Source organism: Diplotaxodon limnothrissa, linkage group LG17, assembly GCF_057381915.1.
Source record: "Diplotaxodon limnothrissa isolate DT_005_m linkage group LG17, D_limnothrissa_male_GT1.1, whole genome shotgun sequence".
NCBI classification, from domain to species: domain Eukaryota; kingdom Metazoa; phylum Chordata; class Actinopteri; order Cichliformes; family Cichlidae; genus Diplotaxodon; species Diplotaxodon limnothrissa.
Window position 1 is genome coordinate 3234492 of NC_140612.1, and position 10630 is coordinate 3245121.

Below are 10630 nucleotides of genomic sequence, written 5' to 3' on the forward strand. Positions count from 1 at the left end.
CTTTTTGGCTGCTGTTACAACCAAATTTCCCCTTGTGGGACAATTAAAGGATTATTCTATTCTATTCTTCTATCTATTCTAAATAATGTCAATAAGGCCTCTGCAATGTTCTGAAGACAGTTAAACTTGTCAGGTAGTGATGTCCAGCAGGTGAACATGCAGCTCCATGAACACGCACAGCTGTGGATTCCAGCTGCTTCGATGTTGCATTAACTGGCATTACCTCAGCCAGTTAATGTGAGACAAATCCAGCTGCTCATTAAAGATTTCTGGTTTGATCAGAAAAGAAAACATTGGTCCAAACGCCTGAAAGTCCCAAAAATGCATTGTGTCTCGAGTCTACGGATGTATCCGTGTATTTCCGTGGTGCTGATGCTGTGCTGAGTGGACAGCTCCTGAAGCTTTTGAAGTGTTGGAATGTGGAAAGCTAACAACGTCCCTCTAAGTTATTTTTAGCCAATTACAAGTTGAATCTGGTAGTTGGGGTTGTTAGCTATGATACCATCATTAAGAAGCGACACAACTAATGTGTCTATGTGAGCTAATTTGCGATGTGCACCGCTGGCCCAGCCATTTATTTTTTTTGATGCACCTTCTCAGATTAATTCACTGCGTGTCGTGCTCAGGGCTGGACTGGGACACAAAATCGTTTTAATTAGAGACCGGCCCACCAGGTATTAAAGCCATAAAGCCTTTGAATGAAAACAAACGCTGCTGTGACAGTGATGTACAGTCTTGTTGGTATATGTATGATTTCTATACATTTTACGTCAGATAAAAACTTTGGTTGTAAGCTTCAGATAATTATTTAATAACAGTGAGACATTTTAAATGAAAATAAGAAAGTATTTCTTTGTGCCCCCCTCTCCCTGTTAATGCCCTCCTTGGCCCCCTGGCAAAACTTTGCTAGACCCGCCCCTGCACAGTTACCACCTGTCAGCTACTTAGAAAAGGATCCTGGTGTTATTTGTCTCTCAGAAACCGTTCATAACTTCAACTCATCCATGTCACCTAAAAGGTAAACCTGTTTCTCCATCACCTGTTCAGCTCTGATGATTCAGTAAGGACATCTCCTGGTTTCATCTTCATGTTTCCCTCTCACCAGATATACAAACCGACATCATAACCAGCAGCTTTACAGCTGTGGCTCCAGCAAACCTCAGCTGATACTAGAAATTAATATTAAATAAATTCTAACAACAGCTGATCAAGCCTAGACGTGCTGCAGTTTAGCGCGACATCTGGCGGTTTCCTCTTTCTGGTGCAAAGTGGGCTATAAACAAAAACGAGAGAAAAGCTGATCAGCTGATCATTGATTAGTTTCATGATTGAAGTAGCAACAGGAGAGGGAGGGAGAGAATGAGAGAAGAAGAGGCAGCTGTGCAGCGTAACGACAGAATAACTCCAGCTTTGTGTCTTTTTCCATCCCAGACAAACTGCGTCCCTTCTCAGCTCAACACGAAACGTGTAATAATTTCTCTGAATACGAGACGATTCCGTTTGTACGGGACGGTTGGCAACTCTAGTAACTAACCTTATGAATAAAATAAAGTTCACTATCAGTAACATCATAGCAACCACCCAGCTTTATAGAAACTCTGTCATGCTAGCTAGTACGCAGTACGAGTTATTGTAACTGACTGTAAAAAGTCAGCACAACGAAAATAAACTCCAGCTAAACTTGGTTCATATCTGACCCAGATAGACTGCAGCTTTGGTGAGGCCAAATGGCATGACGAGATACTCGAAATGCCCCAGGTGAGTGTTAAACGCAGTCTTCCACTCATCCCCCTCCCGAATGCCGACCAGATGTAGGCGTTGCGGAGGTCGAGTTTAGAAAAAATAACGGCACCCTGCAGGAGCTCAAACGCGGACGCCAGCAGTGGGAGAGGGTACTTGTTCTTGACAGTTATGTTATTTAACCCCCGAAAGTCAATGCAGGGGCGCAGGGTCTTATCTTTCTTCTCAACAAAGAAGAATCCCACCCCGAGGGGAGACGTGGAGGGCCGAACAATACCTGATGCGAGGGAATCTGTGATGTAACGCTCCATGGCCTCGCCTTCAGGCTTAGAAATACTGTACAAACGGCTGGTAGGTAGGGACGCTCCAGGAAGAAGATCAATACAGCAGTCATAGGGGCGGTGGGGTGGGAGCGACAGTGCTCGGTCCTTACAAAACACTGGAGCAAGGTCGTGATAATCGCTGGGAACTTTAGAGAGGTCAGGGGTCGTGGAAACCTCTGCTGGGATATTATCTGTGATGTTAGGTAATGCCGACTTTAAACATTGCTCGTGGCATTTAACACTCCATCCTGTCAAGCAGCTGTGAGACCAGTCTATTTGGGGGTTGTGCTGCTGTAGTCACGGATAACCTAATACCAGAGGTGTTTCAGGGGCTTTGAATAAAAACAGACTGATCTTCTCAACATGGTTGCCGGAGAGTAGCAATTGGATCTCCTGAGTACAGTGAGTCACTTCGGCAAGTAATTTCCCATTCAAGGCTGACACTCTTAAAAGAATGCAGCGACTGTATCTGTGCACTGTTCAGAACTTGTGGAGGTCTTGGCAATCAGATGCAGGCCGTTTTACATCCCAAGAGAGTTTACTGTGATGATCATCGTTGCTGTTTACATCCCACCTAGTGCTAGCACAAATGCTAAAGCTAGTGGAACACTCAATGAACTCTAGAGGATTATCAGTGATCTGCAAACAGCCCACCCTGATGGCTTCTTCATTTTCGCTGGGGATTTTAACAACACCACACTTAAATCAGTTGTACCCAAATTTCACCAGAACATTAACTTTGCAACAAGAGGAGACAATATGTTGGACCTTGTTTATACAAACATTAGTGGTGCAACGGATCACAGTTGATCCAAAATCCGAACCGATCCCACTCCACTGTTCAGTACGCACGTGATCCGAAGATTCGAAAAAGGAAAAAAAAAAAAAAGTATGTGTATGGTGGTCAGTCTGTCAAGCGATAGTTATGGTCAGCGCTAGCGGTCCAAGTGGTGAAGCAGAGGAGTTTGCGGCATTTAAGCAGCACTTTGTTGCCCAATCCGACCGGGCTAAAGCTATTACTAACATATTGGGGTGTTTAGCTGCAGACGGGAGGCCGTATTCCGTTGTGCAAAACAAGGGGTTTAAACTGTGATGAACGTGTTTGAGTCATGCTATGATATCTCGTTGCGCGTCCACTTCAGTGTGACAAGATCATTCCGAGCATGTATGAGCAGGAAAAGTTTAAAGTTATGGCTAAACTGTCCCGGGCATCTTCTGTTGCTCTGACTACAAATGGGTGGAGCTCCAGGGCAACGGAAAGCCACGTGACCGTGACCGCTCGTTGCGGAGTGGTAGATACAAAGCCCTGCACTGATTACATTAGATTAGATGAAACTTTATTTATCCCTCAGGTGGGTTCCTCCGGGAAATTCAGTTTCCAGTAGCACAGCACCGACAGAAGTTGCAGAATGTGAGCAGAAATATACCACATATGCACATATATAAATACAGAGTATACAAAAGGGATAAATAGAATAAATAGGAATAAGAATACAAGGGAACGGCACATTTCAAGTGAGTCTATTACACCGTTGGATATTAACAAAAACGATTGCACAGTGAAAAGGCACTACAGCTTACTTGTTCCCCCCTCCTTTGTTCCCGTTTCCCCTCCCTCTCCCCTCCAGCGAGGAGTTAAACAGTTTAATGGTGTGTGGGACAAAGGACTTTTTAAGTCTGCTGGTCCTTGACTTTAGGAGAAGCAACCTGTCACTGAACAGACTCCTCTGGTTGTTTATAGCCGTGTGCAGAGGATGCAGAGGCTGCCCAGCATGGTCCACAATGTCCATATTGCACCTTAATTTGTTTTTATATAAGTGTGTGGAATGAGTCTTCAGTTGAATGTTTTTAATAGGCAAAAAATACTTAAATAAGTAAATGGCGAGTCGAATTTTTGTCTTTTTTTTTTTTTTTCTATTTTTGCTGATCCGAAAATTTATCCGATCCTTGACTTAAAACCGTGATCCGATCCGAACCGTGAGATTTTTGATCCGTTGCACCACTAACAAACATCCAGCATGCATACCAGGCTTCACCCCTCCCCCACATCGGACAATCAGACCACATCTCCATACTTCCCACTCCAGTCTAGAGACCCATCAACAAACGGATCAGACCAGCCTTCAGAGAGGTGAGAACATGGCCAGAGGGGGCCATACCTGTTTTGCAAGACTGCTTTGAATGCTCAGACTGGGATATATTTAGAGAAGCTGCTACATACTCAGACACCGTGGACCTGGAGGAGTACACAACTTCAGTGACCAGCTACATCAGCAAATGCATTGAGGATGTCACTGCCTCCAAGACCGTCATCACCTATGCAAACCATAAACCCTGGTTCTCTGCAAAGCTACGCAACCTGATGAAAGTCAGAGACTCTGCCTGTAAGGCCAAAAATAGAGAAGCTTACACTACAGCCAGAGCAGATCTATCATGGGCCATCAAAGACTCAAAGCGGCAGTATGCACATAAGATCAACACACATTTCACAAGTACAAAGGACACTCGGCGCATGTGGCACGGCATCCAAACAATCACGGGCTACAAGCCAACACCTCCAGCATGCAGCAGTGATCCCTCTCTGCCAGACCAACTAAATGACTTCTTTGCACGTTTTGAGACAGAACAAAGAGCCAGAAAGGAAGATGCCCCCCTCACCCAATGACCAAGTACTTTGTCTGTCCACAGCAGATGTCAGGATGACACTTCAGAGTAAACCTGCGAAGGGCTGCAGGACCTGACAACATACCTGGCCAGGTGCTTCGGGAGTGTGCTGACCAGCTCGCAGGCATCCTCACGAACATCCTAAACACATCACTGAGCCCAGCTGTGGTACCTGCATGCCTCAAAACCACAAATCATCCCAGTGCCAAAGAAGTCCACTGTGTCCTGCCTCAATGACTACCGGCCGGTGGCACTTACGCCCATCATCATTAAGTGCTTTGAGAGGCTGGTATTGAGGCACATGAAAACTCAGCTTCCACTGAATCTGGACCCGCTACAGTTTGCTGATCACCAAAACCGCTCCACAGATGATGCCATCTCATCTGCTCTTCACCTTTCTCTCTCCCATCTCGACAAAAGGACACTTATGTCAGAATGCTGTTTATTGATTTCAGCTCAGCATTCAACACAGTCATTCCCCAGGAGCTGGTAAAGAAGTTGGACTCACAAGGAATAAACACCTCCCTCTGCATTTGGATCTTGGACTTCCTAACTGACAGGCCATAGTCTGTCTTCATAGGAAATAAAACCTCCAAAGTCGTCAGACTGAGCACAGGATCGCCGCAGGGCTGTGTGCTTGGTCCACTGCTGTTCACCCTGCTAACACATGACTGTACTGCACAGTACAGCTCATTTTTACCGAAACATAGCATGTTATTTATTTGTAATTCCTAGTTATACATCTCTTGAAGATATATCCTTTATATATTTATAAATGCACCATGGGGGGCTTAGGGTGAAACAGCATTTCGGTACACTGTATACTGTGTATACTACTGTACTGACGACAAAGCTCTTGAATCTTGAATCTGAAGTAAGCCTGCAGAGCGAGAGCGAAGTGCTCTAATAGGGTGATATGGTACTACAAGGTCATTAAGATAAGATGGGGCCTGATTATTTAAGACCTTGTATGTGAGGAGCAAGATTTTGAATTCTGGATTTAACAGGAAGTGTTAAGCTTGAACATGAACAAACTGTAAATGACTTGTGGTTCAAACTAGCCTACCATCTATTACCATTAGTTCATCTATAAATTCAGCATCAAAAGTAACAAATTCTTGACTTTGACATAATTATGACATTTACGGGTCAATGTGAAGCACTTCTGTTTGAACTGAGGTGGAAAATGGGTGCAGCTACTCTGCTGTACAGGAGGAGGTGTTGTTGCATTGTGCATCTCCCATAGTGGGATTTATAATAAAAGAACACCAGAGGTCTGGACCCTGTTAAACTGATGAATATATAACACCATCATAATCTCATGTAAGCTTGTCTACTATGTGCAATGATCACAAAGCAAAGAGCCAAAACAGTGACAGGAAAGCCAGTAGCTGTGCTGAATAAAACTTGCAAAAATAAAAAACTGAATCCAAACAGTCTCAGCGAATCAAGAGTTTATGAAAGGATGGCAGGTGAATGATACAGAAGTAAATATCTGACAGCATTCTAGTAGTTATGCATGTTGTTGCTGAATCACTTAAGATGTAATCACAATAAAACAATCAATTATTTTCCCACGTGAATTTTTCCATTGTTGACATAATGCTGATCAGTTTTTACATTGTTTTATGCGACAGAAGAGGAAAGACTACAACCACTAGTATAAACATTTCAGGATGGTCCCATAGTCAGTCACGACCCACAGATTGCCACGATCATAGCTCACATGGTTGATGCGAGAGGGCATTGGTATTTTGGTCCAGCTCGTGCCTTGTGGAGTGCTGCTGTCGATGCCTTGTCTGTAGAGAGAAGACATTGATACTTAAATCATTGGATCTGTTTTATTTGTGCAATTGAGGGTTTGGCCTCAGCTCCTCACCATATTATCTATCCTGAGTTAAGAGTTGTAAGTCTCATGGTTGCTCGGTCTGGTGACCCAAATATAATGTTTTTGATTACTTCATGTTCTGTGATTTGGGGGTTTCTCATGGTCTAGTCTGTTGCATTTCTAGCTCCTTTGGTTATTCCTTAGTATTGTTGGTGATTTCCAGTCTTTAGATTTTGTTAATGTTCTGTGTTACATCTAGTTATCTAGGTTTCTATGTTCGTGTATTTCCTGTTTTACTTTGGTAGTCTCATGTCCTGTGTTAGAGTTTTCTGTTTTGCTTCCTTCCTGTCTCGTGTGTCAGATTAGGTTAAGCTGTGTCTCTCTTCTGTACTTATTGTGTGTTTTCCTTTGTTCTTTGTCGGGTCGTCTGCATTTCCTCTGCTCTTCTTCACTCCACATTTCCAGGTTTCATGTTTTCTAGTTCAATGTTTCAAGTTTCATGTTCACCTTTTCCCAGTTTAGGTTTTGTTAGTTTCCTTTCTGCCATTTGTTTTGTAATATTTGTTGCAGCCCTAAATAAAGGCTTGCTTTCTGTTAACATCCACCTCATTTGTTTGCATTTGGGTCCGCATTCTCTTCTCTCCACGCCGTCTGCCTTAGCAGGCGTGACAGGAAGAGGTAAATATGTTTAACAGATGTGAAAAATGAGATTTCTATGATTTCTTTTAAGTGAACACCTAAATGTATTATAGAGGAGAGACAGATCATTCAAAGAATCCACAACTGAAATCTGAAAATTCTTACTTACTGAGTTTCTGAGTTACAGAAACTATGATGATTATAAGTAAACATTACTAGTTTTCTTTTGTAGCATTTGACTGGTGATTCTACACATGAACATTTTATGGCTCAGTGATCATTACAATGAAAGTCGCTTCTAGAAAGATTTAAGCACAAATTGCCTTTGTGAGCAATTTGTTATTCATTTGTGGAGAGGTCATTCTAAGGTTGAAGAGCAAAATAGTGGTTGATCCATTGCATGGATAACAACAGAGGAGTCAAAAACACAATAACCTGATTCAAACAGAGACTGAAAGAGTCAAAGCAAAAAGAAAGAAGAAAGAACAGAAATACTGCCAGGGCTAGTTAAAATGCTTTCAGACTAGATTAAGTGTTTACCTTTGGAAGACTTCTCCTCCTCTATTTACAACAAAGACGCTTCCGTCAGTCCCAATTTCAACCATTACTGCAAGACCATCCACTTGTATCCAGCCACTGATGCCACAGGTGCTCGGTGTTACTCTCTGTCATGAAAAGCAAATATGGTGAGATGTCTTGATCATACAAATAACAACACAAATGATCATTAAAATAAAAAATAATTTACTGTGAAGTAGATGTTTTGACCCGAGTTCACTCCCCAGCATCCATATTTTGAGCTGCAACTGACATCAACTGAACTGCAGTTGCAACTGCAACTGAAAAAAAAAAAAAAAAAAAAAAAAAAAAACATACATTAAAAGCCCAGGCAGGGTTGTCCAGCTCAGGGTGTCATGTTCCCTGTGGGCTGAGGCAATGGTGCTTTTCAGACAGTGGATGGTGGAGGTAACTCCCACCACCTGACCATCACCTCCAGCATCCACCTGCTGTAACCTCTCACCTGAAGACACACAGAGGTACAGATCATTCATTCAAACAGCTGCTACTGTGCACACTCTGTTGTGTTAAGTCTGTGATAAAGCTCACCAGTCGCAAAAACAAAGCTGCCAGCTACGTATTTGTAGACCCTGTCGTCGAGGTCAACACCCCAGATTCCTGCAGGTCCCACTGAGACATGCTTCAGGGTGAGTGAGCCCATTTTGTACCACTGTGATCCAAGCAGAAAGTATGCATAATTGTTGCTGTCTGTCATCACAACGTTCCCCTGCCCAGCATCAATCTGTACAGCAGGAAACTGTTGTGGACCCTCCGTGCAAGTGCAGCCTGTGAAGAGAAAACCATCAGTCATATGAATGGAACCTTTATTTATTTTAAGGATAAAAATAATTTGCTTCTTGGTTGGTTTAAACAAATATAGTAAATGATAGTGTAGTTTTATTTTGAAAAACTGGACTTACCATGACTGACTGACAGGTAGTTTAGCATTAGCAGCAAGGCTGCGATAGCTTTCATCTTGTTTCTGAGTCTGTCTGCTGCAGGACTCATCTGGGTGTGTTACTGGATGTTTGCTGAGCTACTGCACTGCACCGTTTGCGTGAGTGTGCATTTTATAATTTACCAATTATTGTGAAACATGAAACAGATTTTCTTTCTTTCTTTTTTTTCTTTCTTTCTTTCTTTTTTTTTTTTTTACACAATTTAGGCAAAGGAGGAAGTTGTGAAACAGGGATTTTTTTCAAGTACAACCACAAAGCAAAGACTGAGGATTCTTCCAAGATAAAATGATTTCCATAAAACATACAAACCTTCCTGGGACATATTTCTATTAATTGGGGAAAGTTACTAGTGGCAACTTAACTTTACTTTGAAGTTATTCCATCTTATTAATTAGTATTAGGTCCAAGCTACTCATGATTCATAATCATCTTTTGGTTGTTTATATATTGAAAACCCTGTTTGTGCAGCTCTCTTGGAATATATACCCTAATCTCTGTTCCTTTCATGGGGTCTTACTTTAGATCCTGAGTTCCACCATACTACTGCAGGTAAAGTTGTTAATAGTACAACAATAGCTGAGGCTGTGATTATGACTCAATTCCAGACTCTGTAAATCCAAACCAAATCATGGCTGATTCTGTAAATGTCTTTGATTATGTAAGAAGTCTGTGTAATTTGTTTGTCTTCTGTAGAAAATAAAAAGAACAATATCTGTTTTGTCTCCTTCTGCCAAATGAACTGCTGCTCTAAAGAAAATTCAAAGAGGATGGAAACATAGTTTCTTTTAAAAAGCTGTACAAATGCATTAGTTTGTCTTTTTAGAGGCTTTGGTATATTATGTATGTTATTAACTTTAATTTTTATTTGTAAATATAATGATAATCTTCAATACTAGTTTGTGGACGGAGACCTCCTCCCTAAGGCTGAAGTTTGCCCCTGCTCACTGAGGATGAGGGTTATCCAGAGTAATGAGTTAAAAATCTAGGTATACCATCAAAGACTGACTGAAAAACACTGGTTACAAAACACTTTTAAAAATAGTTCAAAAGTGCTGTCACGAATGAATAGCACATCCCAAAAGAGAAAGCCACAGATGTGGAAAAAATTTGGATTTCTAGAATATCAGTATGAAAGCCATGAATAACTGTTTAGAACAATAGCTCATATCACGATCATTTTGCTTTCTGTTGTAATCAAAAGATGAAACAGAAGTAAAGAATAAAAGGAAATGAATCAAAGACTTTATTGAAGATATAATCAAGGGGAAAAAATGCCCACTCTGGGTCAGGGACGAGTTCCTGCCCCAAGTGGAGGAGTTTAAGTATCTCGGGGTCTTGTTCATGAGTGACCGGAGAACGACAGACAGATTCGTGCTGTGGCTGCAGTCATGTGGACCCTGTACCGATCCATCAGGGTGAAGAGGGAGCTGAGTATAAAAGTGAGACTCTCAATTAGCCGGTTGATCTACATCCCTACCCTCACCTATGGTCACCTAAGCTGTGGGTAGAGACCGAAAGAATGAGATCGCAGATACAAACACAGGAAATGAGTTTCCTCTGAAGGGTGGCTGGACTCTCACTTAGAGACAGGGTGAGAAGTTCAGCCATCCGGGAGGGGCTCAGAGTAGAGCTGCTGCTCCTCCACATCGAAAGGAGCCAGTTGAGGTGGTTCAGGCATCTGACAAGGATGGGCGCCTCCTGGTGAGGTGTTCCGTGCATGTCCCACCAGGAAGAGGCCCCGGGGCAGACCCAGGACATGTTGGAGAGTCTCTCAGGTGGCCTGGGGGAGGTGGCTGGGGAGAGGGAGGTCAGGCTTCTCTGCTTAGGCTGCTGCCCCGGTGACCCGGCCCTAGATAAGCGGAAAAAGATGGATGAATAATCAATAACAGTTTTCATAATAAGTCTTATTTATATATATA

The 10630-nt window shown here is 42.5% G+C and overlaps 1 protein-coding gene across 3 annotated transcripts; it reads right to left on the reverse strand.

Moving 5' to 3' along the window:
* Positions 1-6384: 6384 nt before the first annotated feature.
* Positions 6385-8733, reverse strand: LOC146614485 (fish-egg lectin-like). Of its 3 annotated transcripts, none has more exons than XM_085376039.1 (6): positions 8673-8733; positions 8302-8538; positions 8069-8215; positions 7943-8007; positions 7735-7859; positions 6385-6526 (listed from the first exon to the last, which is right to left on the reverse strand). In XM_085376039.1, the coding sequence occupies exons 1-6, from the start codon at positions 8725-8727 to the stop codon at positions 6385-6387; spliced, it is 771 nt and encodes a 256-aa protein (XP_085232165.1). In that variant the 5' UTR covers positions 8728-8733. The 3 variants fall into 3 exon arrangements, with proteins under 3 accessions (XP_085232165.1, XP_085232164.1, XP_085232163.1); XM_085376038.1 differs by having other exon boundaries at positions 7943-7995; positions 8060-8215; positions 8673-8727; XM_085376037.1 differs by having other exon boundaries at positions 7943-8000; positions 8035-8215; positions 8673-8727.
* Between the last annotated feature and the right edge of the window lie 1897 nt (positions 8734-10630).

Bases quoted from the DNA above. Each gene is read 5' to 3' on its own strand.
- LOC146614485 (XM_085376037.1), bottom strand. From the start codon at position 8,727: ATGAAAGCTATCGCAGCCTTGCTGCTAATGCTAAACTACCTGTCAGTC. The intron at 8,539-8,672 runs GTAAGTCCAGTT...TTCTCTTCACAG, and splicing joins CTACCTGTCAGTCAGTCATG to GCTGCACTTGCACGGAGGGT. The intron at 8,001-8,034 runs GTTGCAGTTGCA...AGTTGATGTCAG, and splicing joins TTTTTTTTTTTTTTTTTTCA to TTGCAGCTCAAAATATGGAT.